Source organism: Chelonia mydas, chromosome 5 (assembly GCF_015237465.2).
Source record: "Chelonia mydas isolate rCheMyd1 chromosome 5, rCheMyd1.pri.v2, whole genome shotgun sequence".
In the NCBI taxonomy this organism is placed as follows: Eukaryota; Metazoa; Chordata; order Testudines; family Cheloniidae; genus Chelonia; species Chelonia mydas.
In genome coordinates this window covers 10,449,531-10,473,772 of record NC_051245.2, presented here as the reverse complement: position 1 = coordinate 10,473,772, position 24,242 = coordinate 10,449,531, and the positions used below count along the sequence as shown (strand labels likewise).

Here is a 24,242-nt window from a genome sequence, read left to right as displayed (position 1 = left end):
TTCACCTCCTCCTTCTTTCTTTTTTTTTCCTGTTTATTCTGGAGTCTCTCTAGGCTTGCAAGGACAAGAACAAGATGCCTTGTGGTATAAAGACCTCCAGATGGAAATCCTGTCAACTCCCTGGAGGAACTTACTAAGCCATGGCCATCCACATCCTCCACTCTGACCAACCCAGACTGCACAGACCAGATGCCAGACCCGAGCACTGACCATCGTGACAAGCGAACGGCATACTTCACTGATAAAAGGAACGGACTATGTATAGAGTGAACTGGGAAAGAAGATTCCGCCCCTTACTAGATTATATTATCCTCCCCACCACTCCTGGCTGAGTTTGGCTCCATCACACATGATGAAGCTTAAGAAGTCCTTGAAAAATATTAGCTCCTCAACCTGTGAAATGGAGCTATGTCCCTCCTAGCTAGTAAAAGCCAGTGAAGAATACTGATACCAACTACTAATGTAAATAGTCAGTGCCTCCTTCAGAGAAGCTTGCTTACCAAACTCCTTGAAAATTGCAATAGTTCATCCAATCCTTCAGCAGCCAACACTCAACTCTGAAGATATCTTCATCTACTGTCCTGGCCCCAACCTCCTATTCCTGGGCAAAATCATTGAAATAATAGTCACCACCAATCACCAACATCATATTACATCAAACAACAAGGTTGATCACTATCAGGGTTCTGACCAAGGCATAGCACAGAGATGCGTGTGATGGCACTAAATGATTAGCCCCCTCATGGCCATGAACAGAGAGAAGATCTCTATGCTCAAACTGATGGATCTCTCTTTTTCACAGTGGACCACAAGGCACTGCTACCACACCAACATGGAAGGAGTAGTTGGCCAACCACTACAGTGGCTCCAATCAGTCCTTTCGAGCAAAACTCAGAGTGATGATGGGTAACTTTCCTCTCCTGTGGGATCCTGCAGGGATCCATACAACCCCCGCTTCTCTTCAATATCTACATGAGGCCACTTGGAGAGAGAATAAGATTTCATGGGCTTAGCTGCCAACACAATTCGGATGATGCTTAACTATATATCTCATTCTCAACTGATACAACCACCAGAAATACTACAGTGTTAGCATGCCTACAGAAAATTAGTTCTTGGATGAAGAACAGCTGGCTTATATGAAACCAGACAAGACCAAAGTGATGCTGTTCGGAAAAGAGAAATGCTTCAAAGACCAGCCCAGACACTGTCTCTACCTGTCATTGAAGACATAGAGAACGCATTCACTAAATTTGTGTGAAACCTTGGAATTTTGTTTGACTCTTCACTAAATTTGGATGACCAGATAGCATCTGATTTCAAAAATGCCTTCTTCCACCTCCAGCTTGCTAAGAAATTTCAGCCCTTCCTCCCAGACAAGGACCTGCCTGCAGTGATCTATGAATTTGTTGCCTGCAGGGAAAGCGGATCACTATAACTCACTGTATCTGATGCTGAATGTGAAGACAAGGCATAGGCTTCAGCTGGTACAGAATGTGGCTTCCCGCTTCCTTCATAGCTCAGGACACCATGAGCACCAGGCATGTGCTCAAGTCTCTTCACTGGCTCCTAGTCATTTTCTGATGCCAGTTTAAGGCCTGGGGCCTATTTTTCAAAGCAATTAATTGATCAAGCCCCAGCTGCATCAAGACTGAATTTCAATCCATGAACCACTGTGACCTCTGTGCTCTTCTGGGACACTGCAGATCACAAAGCCCAGGATGAATCATGTCAGATTTGGGGACAAAACATTCTCTGTCAAGGGGTTCCAGGTGTGGAACAATCTTCTGGAGGAGATCAGGCAAATCCAACGCCTTACAATCTTTAGGAAATATTACAAGGCCTTTCTCTTTAATACCTTTCCACTATAAGTGACTCTTACAATTCAAACATCCCTTTTACTCCCAAACCTTCTTAGCCCTCCCACAAGCCCTCCTAATTCCCCCAAAACCCTACCCCAAGCAGAGTTTTTACCGCAAAAGGGGAAAAGTATCACAGATCCCATGAAGTATACTAGGAACTTTTCTTTTGCTATCAATTGTACATAGAAGTTGCTCAGATACTTCAGTGTTGGGTGGCATTTAAACCCCAAAGTTAGATAAATGGATTCACACTGTTATAAATAAGAGGAGAATCATGACCACAAAGTGTAGTGCAAACTGCATTCAGTTCAATTTATCAACATCAGAAGGAGGAAAGACTCGAATTCAGACTGTTCTGGGAAGTCTAAATATTTGCAACCTGGTGCTTAGGTCTCTGAGCTAGCCCCCTCTAGCTGTAGAACGGACCATTTTTATTTTTTTCTGTTTTGTTAAGATTGATGGGCTTAACATTTGATATTTACACAGAAGGGTACAAACCTGAATAAACTAATGTAGATTCAACCAGTGAAAATAAAACCAGCCAGCTCAAACTTTTGTGTATGAGTTTTGCAGCTTTCTGACCTTTTCAGTTACGCATTAATGTTACAATAAATCACTTCTTTAGTGCCTGGAGTGCTACCTTTCACCCTAGAACACATCTTACAATTGTCCCTATTGTCAATATATCATCATAATGTAACTTGTATATGTGTGAGGGAATATGAATGCCTTTTTCTTGGATGTAAACTTCGTATCCAGGATACACTGTGGGAGGAAGTGGAGGATATGTAGCTATATCATTTTATCACCTTCATAAATACAATATAGTCCTTTCATCCACATTGAAAACTAATACCAGTAACTAATATCTATGCTGTAAGCTGTTTACTGTCATACATCTTGACAGATCTCATCCAGAAAGCTACATAATGAGGAAATGGATCAGTTTCACTCATTCGTATTTCCTTCTTTGGTATTATCCTAACTTGACCTTAGGTTAACAACCAAGGACCAGATCCTTTGCTGGTATATATCATCATCATCATCATCTACAAATAATTAAGAACATTATAAAATACCTCAGTCATGTATAGCACTTTTCCATAGTAGATCTCCAAGTGAACTAAGTATCACAACCTCCATTTTACAGATTGAGAAACTGAGGCATAGAGAGATACTGTGACTTGTCCAAGGTTACCCAGCAGACTAGTAGCAGAGGCAAGAATAAATGCCAAGTCCTTCAAGTTCCAGTCTAGCCACTAGGCAACATTACCTCTTCAATGGCATTATGTTGATATACACTAGAAAAAGAGCTGGCCCTAAATGTTGCAGCCATGGTAATAAAGCAAAACAGCTGGACCAAAATAAAAGAAGAACAAACAGAGTCATTGTCACCTCCTGTCTACTTAAGGTACTTATATGGGCACCATCACTATCGTATATGAGCATCTCACAATCTTCAATGTATTTCACTTCACAACTCCACACCCCCACCCTGATGAGGTGGAGCAGTACGATTGTCTCCAATTTAGAGAGGGGAACTGAGGCACAAAGAGAATAAGGCCCATGTTCTCAATGGTATTTAGGCACTTAACTCCCATTTAAATCAATGGGTGTTAAGTGCCTAAATACCTTAGAGGAGCTGGGCCTATGTAACTTAGGATATGTCTACACTACGAAATTAGGTCGAATTTATAGAAGTCAGTTGTTTAGAAATTGGTTTTATATATTCGCGTGTGTGTGTCCCCACAGAAAATGCTCTAAGTGCATTAAGTGCATTAACTTGGCGGAGTGCTTCCACAGTACCGAGGCTAGAGTCGACTTCCGGAGTGTTGCACTGTGGGTAGCTATCCCACAGTTCCCGCAGTCTCTGCTGCCCATTGGAATTCTGGGTTGAGATCCCAATGCCTGATGGGGCTAAAACATTGTCGCGGGTGGTTCTGGGTACATATGGTCAGGTCCCCATTCCCTCCCTCCCTCCGTGAAATCAAGGGCAGACAATCGTTTCGCGCCTTTTTCCTGAGTTACCTGTGCAGACGCCATACCATGGCAAGCCTGGAGCCCGCTCAGCTCACTGTCACCGTATGTCTCCTGGGTGCTGGCAGACGCGGTACTGCATTGCTACACAGCAGCAGCAACCCTTTGCCTTGTGGCAGCAGACGGTACAACAGGACTGGTAGCCGTCATCGTCATGTCCGAGGTGCTCCTGGTCGCCTCTGTGAGGTCGATCAGGAGCGCCTGGGCAGACATGGGCGCAGGGACTAAATTTGGAGTGACTTGATCAGGTCATTCTCTTTAGTCCTGCAGTCAGTCCTATTGAACTATCTTATGGTGAGCAGGCAGGTGATACGGATTGCTAGCAGTCCTATTGCATCATCTTCTGCTGGGCAGTCAAGAGATGAGGATGGCTAGCAGTCCTATTGCATCATCTTCTGCCGAGCAGCCATGAGATGTAGATGGCATGCAGTCCTTCTGCACCGTCTGCTGCCAGCCAAAGATGTAAAAGATAGATGGAGTGTATCAAAACAAGAAATAGACCAGATTTGTTTTGTACTCATTTGCAAACCCCTCCCCCCATCCCCCGTCTAGGGGACTCATTCCTCTAGGTCACACTACAGTCACTCACAGAGAAGGTGCAGCGAGGTAAATCTAGCCATGTATCAATCAGAGGACAGACTAACCTCCTTGTTCCAATAAGAACAATAACTTAGGTGCACCATTTCTTATTGGAACCCTCCGTGAAGTCCTGCCTGAAATGCTCCTTGATGTAAAGCCACCCCCTTTGTTGATTTTTAGCTCCCTGTAAGCCAACCCTGTAAGCCGTGTCATCAGTCACCCCTCCCTGCGTCAGAGCAATGGCAAACAATTGTGCATCTGAGTTGAGAGTGCTGTCCAGAGCAGTCACAATGGAGCACTCTGGGATAGCTCCCGGAGGCCAATACCGTCGAATTGTGTCCACAGTACCCCAAATTCGACCCGGCAAGGCCGATTTAAGCGCTAATCCACTTGTCAGGGGTGGAGTAAGGAAATCGATTTTAAGAGCCCTTTAAGTCAAAATAAAGGGCTTCATCGTGTGGACAGGTGCAGGTTTACATCGATTTAAAATTGCTAAATTCGACCTAAAGTCCTAGTGTAGACCAGGGCTTAGACACAGTCACAAACGTAGTCTGTGGGAAAGCAGGGAAGTTAGTACCCCAGGTTAGTACCCTAAACATTGGACTGCTCCTCCTCTCCTCTACCTTGCCTAAAGAAAATAACTTAAAATGAACCCAGCCTGTTTCTGAAACAATAACTTTTCCTGTTGCACAACTCGTGTATGGTACCAGAGGTGAATTGTGTATTTTAAGAGTGTCACTGCTGCAAGAGTAACAGTCCTGATGATTTGCTAACACACACACAAAGGTTCCCAAGCATTACCTTCTTGTTTCAACAATTCCTTATTAATTTTGTTAGCCTGTGATTTTTACCTCCAGGGCCAAGTGACGTTAGTGATACAACCTTAGTGACGTTGGTGATACAACAGGACTGCCTGCCCCTATCTACACCAATTCTTGCTCTGATGATCACTGTGGTTTCCAGAGACTTTCTTAAATATATGTCAGAAGGTTGCATTTGAGTTTTGGAACACAATTCAAAATAGCTTTTCATATAGCCCAACTAACTCAGACATCCCTGATTTTGTTTAAATATCTCATCTTCCTAGGATAGGTGTAAAAGACATGCATTTTTCATGTTGGGACTGATGGCCATATGGATTACGCTGAATTATGAAGTGTTACCTAGCTGGATGAGAGAGAAACATAATTGGAATATGACAAGGAAAATCTGCTGTTCAAACTCATGTATCTGTAGTGAGTTATATTTTTCAGCTAATCAGCTACAGATTGTGTGAGATGTCTAGCACCTTCAGTTCTCATTGAAATACATGTGACTATAAATACATGAGTATGAAATAAATCCTTTGTGGCAATATGTTGGTAATAGAGTTCTCATTACCAGCTTCCCTCCATGAATTTGGATTTGTATCTGGTTCTTTGAGTTCATTGGCCCAATAGTCTTCTGCTGTGAATTCCCAGCATTGTTTCCGTGTTCAGAAACTATTCTCATCTTCTTAGGGTGATTTCTTGGGGTCTGACCCAAAGCTCATTGAAGTCAGTGGGAAAATTTTCGTTGACTTTAATACAGCTGGTTGAAAAGTGAAATTTCTGAGATTTAGAAATTTGTTTTCATTTTGAATTGGATCAAAAAGCTGAAATTTCAAAATTTCCTGTGACACAAAACATTTGGAATTTTGACATTGTCAAAATGAAACAATAAAACTGAAACAAGATGTTTGACTTTTTCCCAGTGAAATTTCAATGATTTTCCATGAAATGTTTTGACTTTGATGAAACTGCATTTTCCAATGGAAAACTATTCCATCATCCCCCCCCCCATGCAATTCTAATCTTTAACGACCCATACATCGGGGTTTTGTATAACAAGGGGGCATGTCCCTTTCGGTCATTTCATTACCTGTCAATTCCAAAAGCTGACAGTTTGGCACCAAAGGGTGGACAGAGTTTAAAACCAGAATATAACTTCTTTACTGGGTTAAATGGAAAAGTGTGTTTCTTCCTGACACCTGACACCAATTTTCCAGCCCACAGGTTTGGCGTTCAGAATGTAGCTACAACATTATACAGAAGTGACTATACTCCCATTCACAAGAATCTGCAACTGCTCTCACTGCCAATTCATCACTGCTTAACGTATGCGTTGTAATTTCATATAGAGGGTATCGTAGGAACTAACCACTCCTTTATGTTATTAAACCTGCTAACCCTCTCAATTTACCTCTACTTGAAACAGCAGTGAACCAAGTCAGACCACCACAAGTCATTATATGGAACTGTGACAGCAGTTAAACAGAAAAAGAAATATATGCAACTGATGAGAGTTGTCTTTCACTGGGCTAAGGATTCCTCCAAGACATTATCCTTTCTTGGAAGTATATTTTACTGTGCGCTAATGATGTCAGAGGATCTGTTGACTTGAAGCAGGCATTGATTGATACAAAGAACTGGCTTCCCTTCCTCCTCCCCCGCTGTTTAATTTTATCTTTATAAGATAATGAATATTACAAAAAAAAACCCGGAGCTAGAGCCTCAAATCAGCTTCCATTGACTTTAATGGAGAGATGCCTATTTATACAAGCTGATAATCTGTCATGTTTTCAGAAATATGTATGGAAAATATGTAGTCTTTCAAGGCTTTTCAATGTATTCTTCACAAAAAAAAATTATTATACCAGAGCTTGCTCTAAAAGCTTTCAAAACCTTTTATGTCATTATGTCATTTTGTATTGTTTTCTGGCTGAGGTATCCTATTGCCATAGGGTTTTCCAGCTGGAGTACAGTAGAATACACATTAAAGTTATCTTGCTGTTTCTAATCTAATGGGTGAAACACTTACAGCAGTAACATGCACCAAGAGTCCCATTTTCCAGAGGTAATTGCTATTTATTAATGCATCTTGCCAAAACTTATAAGCTAAGCAGGAATAGGCTAGTTCAGTACTTTTATGGGAGACCTCTCAGGGAGAACAAATGGTACTGAGAAAATGGTGTTTAATCAGTATTAAACTAATGCACCATTATAGTGTGTGAGGTCATATCTTGCCAGTGATGGTGCTGTCTGTTGCACGAGTAATAACAACTAGGTCATTTTGATCTCCTGTAGATCTTAAAAATCAGCCAACATTTTTCACCACATCAGTCAGTGAATTTCACAATATGGTACATTCTGCCTCTGTATATTCTGAGAGTAAGTGCAGCTAAATATGGTCATCAGTAGAGCTGCATAAATAATAGTCTTTTGGGTTTATTGACAGTTCCAAAAAATTAAATAATATTTTTCAGATTGACTCAAAAATAATTTTTTTTAAATTTTCAGTGAGTCAGAAAATCGACAAAAATAATTTGGGTCAAACTAAATCTTTTGTTCACCACAAGATATTCCCTTTGGATTTCAAGCAATTGTTTTGGTTTGGTTTGGTTTGCAATTTTAAAAATTAAATTGAAGGATTTTTCAAAATAAAGTCATTTCAACCACAAAACCTGAAATATTTTATTGCAAAAATGTCAAAATGTTACACTCTGACTTTTTTTAGAATTCTTTCACCTAGTCCTAGTCATAAGTGCCTCTTCTACATTATTTGTTTGTACAGCGTTATTACTTATGCACAGGTAGCAGAATGTATTTGAGCAAACCCCATTCTTGCTGAGTGTCCTGGAGCATATCACCTGGATATGTCATGAGATACCACAATGCTCTGCATTGATATTTTTCATTGTTGCTGCTCTGGAGTCTATTCAAATTTAGAGGAGCTGGTTGGAAGCAGAAATATAAGTGTGTATATATATTGCAAACATATTGAAACTTTGTTTTCATTTTCCCTTGAAAGTTAGTTTCAACAGAAATGTTCTGAATAGCTGTAATGTCTGGTGTAAAACTACCATCTTCCATAGCTACGATATTTCTTGTGAAAGTATGCACTACCCTCATTTGCCCATTAAAGGGCTGCTACTCTCTTCCCCAACCAGTGGGCAGTCTTGGTTATGTCCCCCTTCCCCCAGACATGCTGTCAGTGGACCTGGGCACTGCTAGGGAAGCAATCTTTGTCAAGTACTAGGTTTGGTGCAGCTTACATTCCCTCCCCCTGAAACAGAAGGAAAAAAACTGGGACCACACTGTAATTCTGAGTCAAAATCTCAACCTTGGTCTGCATCCATGATGGGGTTGCTATGCTTGCCTCTTACTCAGAGTTTGAGATAAAGTTACTTTTGAGCCCTAAATAGTTATTAATTGCAGATAGATGGGTGGTGATATAACTGACCCACGGGTGCCTTTCAAATAACCAACCCCCTGCCAGTTCAGTAAGAAATCACCTTCAATGATGTTGTCATTATTCAAAGTACAGCCACTGAACTGAGGAATTCTGGGAGTGAAGCTACAGTTTAGGCCAGTCATTGCTCTTTACATGGTGACACCTATTCCTCAAATTCCGATTTTCACAGATGGACATTTCCAAATAGTTCAGTGAAGGCTGCTCAGATGAGTAGCTGAGGTGCATCAGATGCAACAGAAGGATTTGAAATCTCCCTTGCAGTGCACTGACTCTGCTACAGAAGCAAGCAACTTTATTTAAAAAGGTTTAGAGGCAGATCAGGTGGCCAAATACTTTAAGTGTAAAAGAACAGTTTCTGACCCCCCCACCTTTTCTAAATAAACATAGAGTTAATATTGAGCAGCCCAATATTTCTCTTTAGCTCAACAATGTAAAGAACAAATGATTCCAGAGTCCGAAAATGAATCATAAGAGATTTAACCTAATTGCATGCATTACAGTTGCACTTTTCTTTCACCATCTTTATCTTGTGATTTAGCAATAGACAAGAAATAATGGAGAAGCCCATTTTTTCCTCTTAATAGGGACCATTAATCATTGCATTAGCTTTTATTACTTTTATAATTAAAGTAGTTAAATACATAGCTGAGGGGGAGGGGGATGTGTCAGTCTTTCTATCTATATATCTTGATCCCTGCTTAGCAAATTACCAAAATATGGGAGAGTTGTACATTTCCTGAGGATGAGTGAAGGGGTAAATATCCAGGGGGGAATTGTAATTTGAAAACATTTTATCCCATCCCTCACCCCCAGAATGCAAAAGTAATACTAGAAAAGTCACAAGATGAAGCCTAGTTAGTTATGAGACCCTGTCTCTCAGATGTGATTTAAGTGAGGCCATAATCTGTTTAACCATTACACCACTTCAACAGATGATGGGCTACAGAGCCTTTCCCTCCCAGGTCATCATTCTGAATCTAGAACATGATCATACTAACAGCAATAAGAAGTTGTTGCCATTTGATAGCTCTCAAGGGGCCTATGTGACATTAGTTGGTGATCTCAGTCCAGTTCTGGTAGATAGGATTTCTATGTTTGCATCACAAAATGTTATGGCACAGTGGCACTAATTTGGTTCATTTGCTTTCACCTGTTACCGACTTGATGATATCTGGGTCATCTCAGCGCCTATGTTCCCTTTTGCTGCATGGCATAGAGGAATGTGGAAAGATGGTAAGAGAGCTAAGTGGGCAGTTGGGCACAATGCTGTATTTTTCCATGATGTAAGAAAAAAAAACCCAGCAGCACAGAGAACTAAAATTCAACTTACCTTTATTTTCCTGACTGTGCTCAATAAGTAATACATCATAATACCTTAAAATTAGTAATAATTGCACCTCCCATTCTTTGCCCATTTCTGTCATGAAATTATGAACCAAAGCCCTCAACCCAGACCCTCTGTGCTCCTTGTTCCTCTTAGCAATTAAAGCTAATATGTATCTTGTCAAGACAAACACCCTCATCAGTTTTAACCTTCACCCACTACCCTGCAGCTCTAGGCCTTCACCTAGAAAAGCACACACTTAAGCATGTGTAGCACTATAAGCATGTGGCTAGTCCCATTAATTCTAGTGGGACTAGCTGTGTGCTTAATATCATTCACATACTTAAGCGCTTTGCTGAAGCAGTGTCTCTGCCTCTGCCCCCACACCCATAGGTAATGCAAATACATTACACATCATGGAAAGTCTGCTATTCATGACTATTTCCTGCAATCCATCCAGCTCAAAATATCTGTCCCCTTCTCCTTTTTAGCCATTGCTCATTTATATTGGTTCACACTGAAGTGAAGCAGTGGAACATACCAACTGTAATTTGACATCCAGATGCTTTTTGCTTGAGGTCAAGTATCTGCTGCTGTCAGTTATTTATTCTAAGGATGTGCTGGGATCCAAATACAACAGCTAAAGATAAAAAAGAGAAAATATCCTCTATTGTAGCTGTAAATCAAACTGGGTTTTGTGAGTGCAATCTATTGATATGGAAAGCTGTCATCAGAAAGAAATGTTTGCTGTGTTATAGGACTTCTTGGTCAAAGGCACAAGAAAGAAAATACAATGTGGCACCTCAATAACTCAGTCTAATTAGGTCTAAGTATTAAGTGCTATGGTAGGTAATGACTTCCATTGCATGAATAATACATGAATAGACATACCATTCTGGGATTCTTTTGTATTCCTATACAAGCACATCAGCAAAATAAGGCTTATTCCAGTCATTATTATAGAAGAATATAAGTTTTGGTGATACGCAAATTTCACACAAATGAATGGGAGGTCCTGACATACATTTAAAAGCACAAGAACATAGCCTACTTACAACTCCCCCTTTATTTCCATCATCTCCATCACTTGTGGATCTGGCTAGAGTTGTCTGCCCATATTAGACCAAAATAGAATAACGGCCAGAAAGCCTAGAGCTACTGAATGTACAGGAACTCCTTCTAGTAACAGCAACTGTTTAAATGTCTCTACTGTATTTGTGTTCCTGGCTTTATTACTGTCTTCAGTAGTGCAAGCATTCTCAGAATAGCAATGCAATTCAGGTACCAGGCAGCTTCCTGGAAGAAACAATATTTATGCCTTTTGCTGTTCATCATATATATGTATGCACATTATTATTACACAAAGCCCTTTTGATAAGAAATCAGTGATTGTCTTTTACCTGATAAGTTAAGCTAAAAGTTAAGGAATGAACTCCCACTTAGTTATAAAAATGTTTGTTACTTTTCTAAGCCAATGCAAAAGAAGCCAAGGTTCCAATCTCTAAATGTGACCACTTCACAGGATGACAAACCCCAGAGTGTCAGGAAATGAAGCCATCAGGAATGCCAGAGCTGTTCAAATTGTCTATTTCCACTTTACAAATATTTGTGTTGACAGGGAATGTTTCAAATGCACATAATAAAATCCTTGCATGCTTAATGAAAGGATGGAATTTTGTCATTTGTGACATTTTTGACACCTTTTTAATAATAGAAAACAAAACAAACAAAAATAATAAAATGTTGACATAATCCACATCTCCAATCTATATTTGAAATAGATCATGACATTTACAAATTTGACAGAGAATCAAAATATCTATTATGGCATAGTCTGCTCCTTCCACGATCTACATATCCCTGCCCCTAACTACTTATTCACTCCTATCTCTTGCTGTGTTGTACCCCTAATGCCCACTGTCTTCTGCTCCAACTGGGATGCGAGTCTCAATAGCTTGTTTGTCCCATCTCCATCCTAATGATTATCAATATAGTTTTTCCATGCTAATGAGCTTGTACCTTGTTGTAAGCAAGACACAAGAAGCAATTCTTTCACTCTACTCCACATTGATTAAGCCTCAACTGGAGTATTGTATCCAGTTCTGGGAACCACATTTCAGGAAAGTTGTGGAAGAGCCACAAAAATTATTAAAGGTCTAGAAAACATGATGTCTGAAGGAAGTTTGAAAAAAAATGGGTTTGTTTAGTGTGGAGAATGTTGAGGGGGGACATGATAACAGTTGTCAAGTACATAAAAGGTTGTTACAAGGAGGAGGCAGAAAAATTGTTCTCTTTAACCTGTATGGATAGGACAAGGAAGCAGTGGGCTTAAACTGCAGCAGGGGCAATTTAGCTTGGATATTAGGGAAAACTTCCTAACTGTCAGGATAGTTAAGCACTGGAATACATTGCTTAGGGAGATTGTGGAGTCTCCATCATTGGAGACTTTTACGAGCAGCTTAGACAAACACCTGGCAGGGATGGTCTAGATAATACTTAGTCCTTTCCTGAGTGGAGGGGAGTAGATTAGAAGACCTCTCTGGGTCCCTTCCAGTCCTACAATTATATGATTGTATGAGCTGATCTGCCAGGCCACTAACTTATTCTCCTTCAAATTTTTCCTCAAGGCCTACTTCTACAGTGGCCAATGCCAGAGCCATGTTTTGTAATGTTGTGGAGTGGTGAGTCATTGGGAGTGGGGGGAGGAGAGCTGCAGAGTGAGCCCACCCCACACTCACGTGGAAGCGGCTGCTCCTGTTCTGTGGGGCTAGGCCTGGCTCCCTACTTTGGGTATTACACCCGATGCACAGGATTGTAACACCACTGAGGTTTTGCCTGGCCATAAGAGAGGTGGCTTAGCCAAATTTGAGTGAGTGGCATTGCAACATGATGCATGGGGTCCCAGAGCTCCATGACTCTGCATGTCATGTCACAGCACCCAGAGCAGGGAGTCAGGCCCAGTCCTCTGGGACAGGTGCCGCCATGGCTGGGTAAGTGGACAGGGTCACTCTCCAGCCCAACGTGAAAATTTCTGTTGTACACCTTCTTTTGTCAATTGTATAATATACCTGAATGCACATACACCTAAAAGCTGCCAGATGACAGGGATGCACTCATCGTCCTGTCCTCCTGTTAGTTCCTCCCCTGTAGAAATCTCCAAGAAATGAGCAGACTAGTAACAGCTATGCTGATGAGCAACTGGGATCTTTTATATATCTAAAAAGACCAAAACAAAGCCAACCAAACAGAAACTCACTGAATTGCCAAGTTGTGGCAAATTATTACCTCCCCCCCCCCCTTAGATTGTAAGCTTTTGTGATAGGAAAGCCAAACTATGGAGACAGATGAATATAGGTGGCAGAGTGGCACAGGAGGTTGGGAGAAGATATGAATGGGGGTAGAACACTGAGTGAGAAGGGAGAACATGGTAAGACAGAGATGAAGTATCCATATAATAAAACCACCACAGATGGTACCAATGGCACCCTTAGCAGAAAGTCTGTTGACATGGAACTACCCTGGTAGAGGTCTATACTGATCAATGTTGAGAGGAAAGTGATCAGGAACAGCCAGCATGGATTCACCAAGGGAAGGTCATGCCTGACTAATCTAATCGCCTTTTATGATGAGATTACTGGTTCTGTGGATGAAGGGAAAGCAGTGGATGTATTGTTTCTTGACTGTAGCAAAGCTTTTGACACGGTCTCCCACAGTATTCTTGTCAGCAAGTTAAGGAAGTATGGGCTGGATGAATGCACTATAAGGTGGGTAGAAAGTTGGCTAGATTGTCGGGCTCAATGGGTAATGATCAATGGCGCCATGTCTAGTTGGCAGCCGGTGTCAAGTGGAGTGCCCCAGGGGTCGGTCCTGGGGCCGGTTTTGTTCAATATCTTCATAAATGATCTGGAGGATGGTGTGGATTGCACTCTCAGCAAATTTGCGGATGATACTAAACTGGGAGGAGTGGTAGATACGCTGGAGGGGAGGGATAGGATACAGAGGGACCTAGACAAATTGGAGGTTTGGGCCAAAAGAAATCTGATGAGGTTCAATAAGGATAAGTGCAGGGTCCTGCACTTAGGACGGAAGAATCCAATGCACCGCTACAGACTAGGGACCGAATGGCTAGGCAGCAGTTCTGCGGAAAAGGACCTAGGGGTGACAGTGGACGACAAGCTGGATATGAGTCAGCAGTGTGCCCTTGTTGCCAAAAAGGCCAATGGCATTTTTGGATGTATAAGTAGGGGCATAGCGAGCAGATCGAGGGACGTGATTGTTCCCCTCTATTCGACATTGTTGAGGCCTCATCTGGAGTACTGTGTCCAGTTTTGGGCCCCACACTACAAGAAGGATGTGGATAAATTGGAGAGAGTCCAGCAAAGGGCAATAAAAATGATTAGGGGTCTAGAACACATGACTTATGAGGAGAGGCTGAGGGAGCTGGGATTGTTTAGTCTACAGACTAGAAGAATGAGGGGGGATTTGATAGCTGCTTTCAACTACCTGAAAGGGGGTTCCAAAGAGGATGGCTCTAGACTGTTCTCAATGGTAGCAGATGACAGAACGAGGAGTAATGGTCTCAAGTTGCAGTGGGGGAGGTTTAGATTGGATATTAGGAAAAACTTTTTCACTAAGAGGGTGGTGAAACACTGGAATGTGTTACCTAGGGAGGTGGTAGAATCTCCTTCCTTAGAGGTTTTTAAGGTCAGGCTTGACAAAGCCCTGGCTGGGATGATTTAACTGGGACTTGGTCCTGCTTCGAGCAGGGGGTTGGACTAGATGACCTTCTGAGGTCCCTTCCAACCCTGATATTCTATGATTCTATGATTCTATGAATTGGTAGGACAGCATGATTGTGCTGTATCTGCTCCGTATATAGAAAACTTCAGTCCTCAGACTGTTGAGCCAGCATCCTTTACGAGCACCAATTGCAATTAGACTGTCTTTCATATCATTTGCAGTGTTGTTGTAGACCTTTTGGTCCCAGGATGTGAAAGAGACCAAATGGGTGAGGTAATATCTTTTGTTGGGCCAACAGAAGTCGTTCTCACCCACTTTGTCTCTCTCTTTCATATCAAATTTCATGCTGATGCACTGAGCAAAATAAGTAAAGCTTCTTTTTGAACTGCAAAAACAATGAGGAGTCTGGTGGCACCTTAAAGAACAACAGATTTATTTGGGCATAAGCTTTCGTGGGAAAAAAACCCTTGCAGATGCAGATGCATCTGAAGAAGTGGGTTTTTTACCCACAAAAGCTTATGCCCAAATAAATCTGTTGTTCTTTAAGGCACCACCAGACTCCTCATTGTTTTTTTTTGGATACAGACTAATAGGGCTACCCCTCTGACTTTTGAATTGCAACGTTTCAGAATAAACAATATTGTCTTAACACTTCTCTACAATATGGTAATTGCCTGCTGGGACAGGGGAGTAAATACTAGGTGTAGGTGAGTCGAAACTAAGTAGAAATAACTAGATAGGATTAACATTATCATTCATAGAGAATAATTATATACCGTGTAGTGCCAATACAGACATAATATATATGCAGATCACATATAAGTACAGCAATTATAAGAGCTATTGGGAGATAATTAACATTTAATTATTGATTATAACAAATGAAAATTCGAAAAGAATAATAGGAAATGGAAATAAAAGGTAATTCCAGGCTCTAAAAAGCACATATTTTTGATTTTGAAAATACAAGTGAACATTACAGTTAGATAGTTACTGACACATATCAAGCTTGCATCTGTTCATCTAAGAACATTTGTACTTACCTAGCTACAGATAGATATAAGGGAGATACCTATTCATCTGAAACAATGATCCTTTTACTTATACTAGTGGCGATGTGATAAACATGTGCCACTTAAACAGAGTGCTCTTCAAAGCTTAATAAAATATTCATTAAATATCTATAGGGTGACTTGCAATTCAAAATGTTTCATAATAACTGCAACAGATTAAATAGGAGTATTTTTATAATAAATATTTTGTAGTGACCCTTTTGCATGTATATGTATTTATTTAAATATCAGGCTCATCCTTTTATTCCATTTTATCATTCCATTTTAAAGTATCATTTTAATGCATTGCTTTTTGTGTGGAATAAATCAGAGTTAAATGCTCCTCATTTATAGATTTGTAAAATTTTGCTGTATTGTTCATTATGCTGAGCCTAGGATGGGGCACGCCCCCATCCCAATCTGGAGAAGGCTAATGAGTGCCTCTGGGCTCAGTCCCTACCAAGATAGATACACCTGTAGAGCCTTCCCCAGCTGGAGGAGCAAGCTTACCGAGAAGAGCCGGTCATAGGAAGAGGTGGCAACCAGGAGGAAAGCTGCTGTGTCTTGAAAGGAGCTGACTCTTGTTACGGAGTAGCTGAGAGGGAGAAAGCTGACAAGACCCCACCATCCACAATGACTTACCAAAACCCCAAAACAACGCTTGAAAGGGAGAAAGGGCTCTGAAGCCACCTCAGTCTCACCCCTGAGACAGGCCCTGCCTGTCACAGAGCCCCAGAGTAATTTGGTCAGAGCCAGAGCATGTTTGATCGGGGACTGTGTGTGTGTGTGAATGGTGGGAGGAAGGCAGGTAATAACGATGTTAGATGGGGTGGGATTTGAGTTACTACAGAGAATTATTTCCTGGGTATCTGGCTGGTGAATCTTGCCCAAATGCTCAGGGTTCAGCTGATTGCCATATTTGGGGTCGGGAAGGAATTTTCCTCCAGGGCAGATTGGAAGAGGCCCTGGAGGTTTTCACCTTCCTCTGTAGCATGGGGCATGGGTCACTTACTGGAGGATTCTCTGCTCCTTGAAGTCTTTAAACCATGATTTGACGACTGCAATAGCTCAGACATAAGTGAGAGGTTTTTCGCAGGAGTGGGTGGGTGAGATTCTGTGGCCTGCGTTGTGCAGGAGGTCAGACTAGATGATCATAATGGTCCCTTCTGACCTTAATATCTATGAATCTATGAAAAGTAGGAAAAGAGAGACAAGAATATTTACTTAAAACATCACAGAACACTCATACATTTTTCTTATTAGTGTATGAAATTAATTTGTTCTGGTTCTGATACCACTCTCACTGAAGAAACCTGTTTATTTCAGTGGGTTCAGGGACTGCCTAGGGGCAAACTGAGTCAGATTCTATTAATAGATTCCAAGGCCAGAAGGGACCAGTATGAGTCTGACCCCCTGTATAACACCAGCCATAGGAACTTCCCCAAAATCATTCCTAGAGTAGATCTTTTATATAAAATAAAAATAAATCCAATCTTGATTTAAAATTGTCAGTGATGGAGAATCCCCCACAACCCTTGTTCCAATTGTTCCAGTGGTTAATTACCCACACTGTTAAAAATGAGTGCCTATATCCATTCTGAATTTGTTGAGCTTCATCTTCCAGCCATTGGTCTCATTATACCTTTCTCTGCTAGACTGAAGAGCCCATTACTGAATATTTGTTCCCCAGGTAAATAATTATTGACTGTGATCAAGTCACCCCTTAATCTTCTCTTTCTTAGGCTAAACCATTGAGCTCTTTGAGTCTGTCACTATAAGGCAAGTTTCCTAATCCTTTAATCATTCTCATTGCTCTTCTCAGAACCCTTCCCAATTTATCAATATTCTTCTTGAATTGTGGGCACTAGAACTGGACAGAATTCCAACATCAGTCACACCAGTGCCAAATACAAAGGTAAAATAGCCTCTCTTCTTCTGTTTGAGTTTCCCCTGTTTAAGTATCCAACAATCCCATTCATTCTTTTGGCCACAGCATCACACTGGGAGCTCATGCTCAGCTGATTATCCACCATGACCAATCTTTTCTAGAGGCACTGCTTCCCAGGATAAGGTCCCCCATTCTGTAAGTACATTTTTTTTATTTCCTAGACATGTACATTTGTATTCAAATGTATTAAAACACATATTGTTTGTTTTCACCCAGTTTACTAAGCAATCCAGAATGCTCTGAATCTACGACCAGTCCTCTTCATTCTTTACCACTTCCCCAATTTCTGTGTTATCTGCAAACTTTAGCAGTAATGATTTTATGTTTTCTTCCAGGTCATTGATTAAAATGCTAAATAGTATAGGGCCAAGAACTGATCCCTGCAGAGCACCACTGGAAACACACACCCTTGATGACAGTTGCCAACTTACAATTACATTTGGAGATCTATCTTTTAGCAACTTTTTAATCCATTTAATGTATGCCATGTTCATTTTATATTGTTCTAGTTTTTTAATCAAAATGTCATGCAGTATCAAGTCAAACTCCTTAGAGAAGTCTAAGTATATTAAGTCAACACTATTACCTTTATCAACAAAACTTGAAATCTCATTAAAAAAACAATTTCAATTAGCTTGGACATGATCTATTTTCCACAAACTCATGTTGATTTTCATTGATTACATGCTCTCCTTTAATTCTTTAGTAACCAAATCCCATATCAGTGGTGTCATTATCTTATCTGGGATCAATAATAGGCTCTCAGGTCAATAATTACACAGGTCATCCCATTTACCCTTTTTTTAAAAAATATGGCACAATATTAGCTTTCTTCCAATCTTTTAGAACTTCTCCAGCTCTCCAAGACTTATTGAAAATCAACATTAACAGTTCAGCAAAACTCTTGGATGCAAGTTATCTGGACCTGTTGATTTAAAAATGTCTAACTTTATTGGCTTTTGTTTAAAATCCCAGAGATACTAATGGAATAGAAAGAGTGTTATCATCACCATATAATGACGCTATATCATCTGCGTTTACCCAAATATACAACACACATATTTATTGAATATTTCTGCCTTCTCTGCATTATTATTGATAAGTATACCATTTCCATCTTGTAACAGACCAGTACCATTGTCAGGATTCTTTTTGTTTCTGATACATTTAAAAAAACTCCTTATTTTTGTAACTCTGCTGTCTGAATATTTCTCTTTGTGTCCCTTTGCTTACCTTATCAGTTTTCTACTATTCCTGACTTCTGATCTGTATTTATTAGTATCAACTTCCCCTTTCTTCCATTTGTTATTATTATTATTTATTATTTATTATAGTTGCCTTCACTTCCCCTCTAAACCAGGTCTGTTTTTTTAACCTGCACACCTTCTTCCTCAATTTTTGTATTGTTGCTTTTTGGGCATCTGGTAAACTGTTCTTAAATGATTCCCAGTTATAATTTCATTGGCTCCAGCTGAGTTGTGCTTTCTTATACCTTTAGTGAATTTGACTCCTAAAAGACTAAAGTTCACTATGTAGCTGCTTAATAGGTCTGACATGGGCACTGCACATTTCAATGCCGCCCCACACCAGTGGGCCTCAATTTTTCTTGGGAGGGAAAATAGCTAGAAATGACCATGTAAATCCAGTCTTCTTGCACATTAGTGTAAACAGCCAGGACAATGTCTATGAACCCATAGAAATTGAAACTAGATACATTCAGACTGGAAATAAGGTATACATTTTTAACTGTGCAGGTAATTAACCACTGGACCACCATACCAAGAGTTGGAAAGGATTTTACATTACTTTCAATTTTTAAATTAAGTTTGAATGTTTTTTTCTGAAAGATATCCTGTAGTTCAAACAGAATTCTGGGGGGAAGTTCTATGGACTGTGTTCTACAGAAGGTCAGACTAGATGACCACAGTGGTCTCTTCTGACCTTAGAATCATTTAAATCTATGAACAACAAAATTTCCTCTTAACTCCTGTGCTAAGGATTTAACAGGGATATAAATGGTGCACTGCCTTTATGCTGGTTCATGGAAAAAGGGAAAGTTTAATCCTGAATCCCTGGCTTCTGATGAGAATTTCAGCAATTGTTTCAGTTTTCACAATAGATTTTGTGACATGGACATTGGTCCACTGGGAACTGGATTGAGACTGGATTAGTGGAGGGTACCTTTAAGAGAGCTGGCAATAGCACCCACAAGGGAATGGAACTAGTTGGATCCATTTGCTGTGCAGACAGTGTGTGATCTCAGAAAAGTTGCAATGAAGGCTTGTATGCCTGAATCTTATGGGATGTGTCTCAGTGGTTCCATGTCTGATAACAAACTGAGAATATGACATTGGGCATTAACTTATTTCTCACAAGCCACCAAATAGTTATCAGATGGGGGTCTCTAAAAACCTTGCTGGGTTAAAAACAGGTGGCCTGGATATGGAAGTACCCAAATGCATACAGTACTCAAACAGTAATGCATTTGATTGTGCACAAGATTGAAAACATTAATGTAACTGCATGTTGTTTTATTCACCCATGGTATGTGGACTTTAAATAAGCTTTTTAACACACTTATCCTGTCTGTGTGGCTATGCATTTATAATGCTTCTCCTTAACATTTATATTTGTCTACCCTAAATATGCAATATTTTATTAACATGGTAATAAATATTTAATCCAGCTTTTCTGTAACATTTTTTTCAGGACATCTTGTTAACCCATGATTCCCTAAGATAACAGCAGGAAAGAGTATTTCAACAAAGTAATGCAATTCTGGACTAATTTAAATAAATAATTTTCAAAGTAGGGATGCTGTGGTGGCTATCTGCTCTGCCATTCAAGATATCCTGGTTAGAATCTCATTTTTGATTTAACATGTCAGAATAGGAAGCTGGGATCAGGGAAGAGGTACTATATTCAGACCTTGGGTTGGGAAGTGTATTTTATATGTGTCCTAGGGGAGGTAGCATGGCCTGGTAGACTGAGCATTGGACTTGGATTTGAGACCTGGGTTCATTTCCTGGCCATGGCATACTGGGTGACCTTGGGCAGCTTGCTGCCCTGCCACGTGCCTCAGTTTCCCAGTCTGTAAAATAAGAATAATGATACTGATCTCTCTTATAAGGTGTTTTGAGATCTGCTGATGAAAAGCACTATATAAGAGCGAGGTATAATTATGTTACAATATGACATATTGCCAACTCCAACCATTCAAAAATGATGAGTTAAGCTCCACTAAAAGTCATGAGATTGTTTTAAAGATAATGAGATTTTTTTTTAAACCACTTTGATTTTGTTTTATTAACCTTCTGGTTCTGAGCCTTTATGGTCAACTCCTTTCACATTTTCAACCATTTCCCTGAAACCTTTCGGGCTACAAAGTTACTTTTTTTCTTTTCAGTGAAAGCTGAGTTCCTCATGCAATCTCTTTGACACTGGTGAAACACCAAAATATTGTGGGATGCTATAAAATCAGGAGAGTTGGCAGCACAGCTTGTTTAAGCAAGAAGTGGCATTGATGGGATTTGAGACCCCATCCAGATTCTCTTAGCAAACAGAAGTCACAAACACAAGTCTCTTAGCAAACAATGTCAATTGACCCAAGCAAGCTGAAACTCAGTCTAGTTCTGATAGTCTTCATGAGGGTTATGTACCACTTAAGCCCTTAAAATAAGGTTTAAGTGTGACTTACATGTTGCTGGCCATCTGCACAGAGATCAATTTCACCCCCAGGAAACACCACACCGCAAAATGCTATGAGTTCATTTCTGGCCGGCTGAAATGACTTTTCTAAAACTTTTATTAGTGGATAACATTCAGGCATAAAATAATCGGATGGGAGGAAACTTGATTCCATATAGTGTAAAGAAGGATTGTTTGTCTCTTGCATCATATTTAACGAGAGTTCATGTTTGAAAGAAGCATCAGATATGAAATCAGGTACTGCAGTTGATGTTACTTTGGGCTTGTCTACACTACAAAATTAAGTCAACTTAAGTTGCCATACTGTCACCTCAGTAATTAAAATGGTGGTTCATGTCCACACTTGCTCCTTCAGTAGGTGGCACGCCTCCTCACCAGGAGCACTTCCACCGACTGAAGTGGGACATTGTGGGACACTTATAGCTAAAGCCCAGCAGCCCTGGGGTTGACAACCTCAGCCGTAGGCGTGGGGCTCGGAGCTGCTGCCCTCCCCCGCTGTCAGCAAGATGCAGGCTCACAGATGGACTCTTCCCACACCCTGGCGCTGACACTCCAAGCTTTCAGTGCCAGGAGCCCCAGCTGTGAGCCCAGCACCCAGCTGACAACTCGGGCTGTCAGTGTTGGGGACGGGGAGTGGGGGGAGCCCCATTCAGGGCTGACAGCCAATAGCCAGTGTAGGTAACGCGGTGTCTACCCAGACACTTTGTCCCCTAACTACATCAACATAAGTGCTATGCCTCTCATAGAGGTGGAGTTATTATGTTGGTATAGAGGGCCACTTACTTTGGCGGAAGCAGCATTGTAGTGTAGAACCTGACATAATTAGGTAGCCATAAACTGCCTTATGGTGACCTAACTCAGTAATGTAGGCCAAGCCTTTGTACAGTTCTGAATTATTCATATAGGATGATGAGGTTTTGGTAGGAAAGGAGTGAATCAGAAGAATCTGTTACACACTCACCTTAAGGACTCTTCTTGGACCTCATTTATTTTTCTCTTCAACATTGAAAACACTTTCTCCATCTGATGATACTTTCTTAATACTTTACTTTATAATGCATGCTTAATCATGATGGTTCCTTTACTGAGATACCTCATGGGGCACCTGATGAAGAGTACGAGTGGGCTATTGTATAACTGGGAGAATATGAGCAACAGTTTTGCTTAAGGGAGATATTTGACCAGTGCCAAGGTGTTACGTAGTATTTATCCAGATGCTAAATAGACATGACAGTCTCATCTCTGACCTTTTAATAAAGAAACTGCTCAATAAAGTTTTAAAAAAAGAAGAAACTGAGGTGTATTTCAATGAACACAATGTTTAATATTGTATTTTTCCATTATTGTATTTAAATATATATTAACACAATGCCCACAGATTTTTCATTAAAACTCTCTGTTCCTCATTGCCCCATCTGCAAAAGGGAGGTATTTTCCTACCTCAGAAGCATAAGTTATTAATGTCTGGAAAGCCTATAAAGACCTTTATATTTATGAGGTACTTTGGCATCATTTCCTCCTACCCGCTCACCCTTTATAAGCTCTTTCTTTGGAGTTACATGGGTTTAATAATCCATATATACTGCGGTTCCTGGTCTGGGGATGACCAAGAGCCAGCATTGTTTCTCCATTAACCCCACACATTTTTATGGGTAAATTAATACTGATTGGGCCAACTTTAACATAGCTAACATTCCCTCTGCACTGTTGAATCCCTCTTTGGAGAAGAGCAGTGTTACAAGGGCAGTAGCTAACTTGCAGCCTGGAGGGCTGATGTTCCATGTCCCTTTGGTGCATGGATCTCTTTGGTTTTATCCTCTAAGATTTCTTGTTGTTCTGTGGGGCATGCAGACCCTGATGCTACATGAAACTCATATTGTTTGAAATCGTTTCCATGCATTATTTTCACAAAGGGGATGAGCTGGCCAATAATTGTCCCCTGGGTAGTCCCAATTAAGACCAAGTTAAGACATTCACAAGCTATTTTTATCAACCTGTCTTAGCCTGCTACAAGATGGCTCCCTAGAGGATATCCTCTTATCCCATTTTAAATTACTGTAGTGATTGGCATCTACTAAAGCTGGGCAAACAGTCTGCAGAGAAAGGCACACAAAATCAATCGGGCTTTGTCTTGTGCAATTGCAAATATCAGCCATGTGCTTGGACCATTGGCTGATGTTTGGCTTTGCGAATTCTGCCTACATTTTCCTCTGCTTTATTTGACCCCATATCTCTTCACTGTTTTGTTTTGTAACCTCTCTCTTTTTCTCCTTCTCAGCAATGACAATGCAGTTCATAAGCCATCGGTTCCCTGATTACCATGATCCAACCATAGGTGAGTACAGATTGTTCTTTTCTTTATTCCATCCAGTCTGGCTGCTCTATGAGATTTACCCCAGTAGCTCTCAACCTGTCCACACTGGGATCCCTTTTCTTTAGTGGGATTCCCCTTGCAAGATGGGAATAGCAGGGCCATGGCAACCACCTAACAATGCTTTGTGAAGTGCCTGGGAGTTATAAGTTTCAAACTGAGAATATTTGTTTGATGGTCATTTGGTTGGTCATGGTCATGTGATAGACAGTTGGTCCTCAAATGATGGAGTCTCATGTTGATGTTGAGGATTCAGCCCACACTATTGGTGAACATGTATATGCAAGGTCAGATTAATGCAAGAACCAGAAACACTGCTACATGTAGCACAGACAGGATTGTCCATGAC

At 40.6% G+C, this 24,242-nt stretch overlaps 1 protein-coding gene across 1 annotated transcript in view; it reads left to right on the top strand.

Annotated features, from left to right (window-relative positions):
- RIT2 (Ras like without CAAX 2) overlaps nucleotides 1–24,242 on the top strand; it is a 253,241-nt gene that overhangs the window by 51,045 nt on the left and 177,954 nt on the right. The window contains exon 2 of the mRNA XM_007060445.3: nucleotides 23,801–23,857. Within this exon, the coding sequence (XP_007060507.3) occupies nucleotides 23,801–23,857 (57 nt within the window). The remainder of the gene's footprint in view (nucleotides 1–23,800; nucleotides 23,858–24,242) is intronic.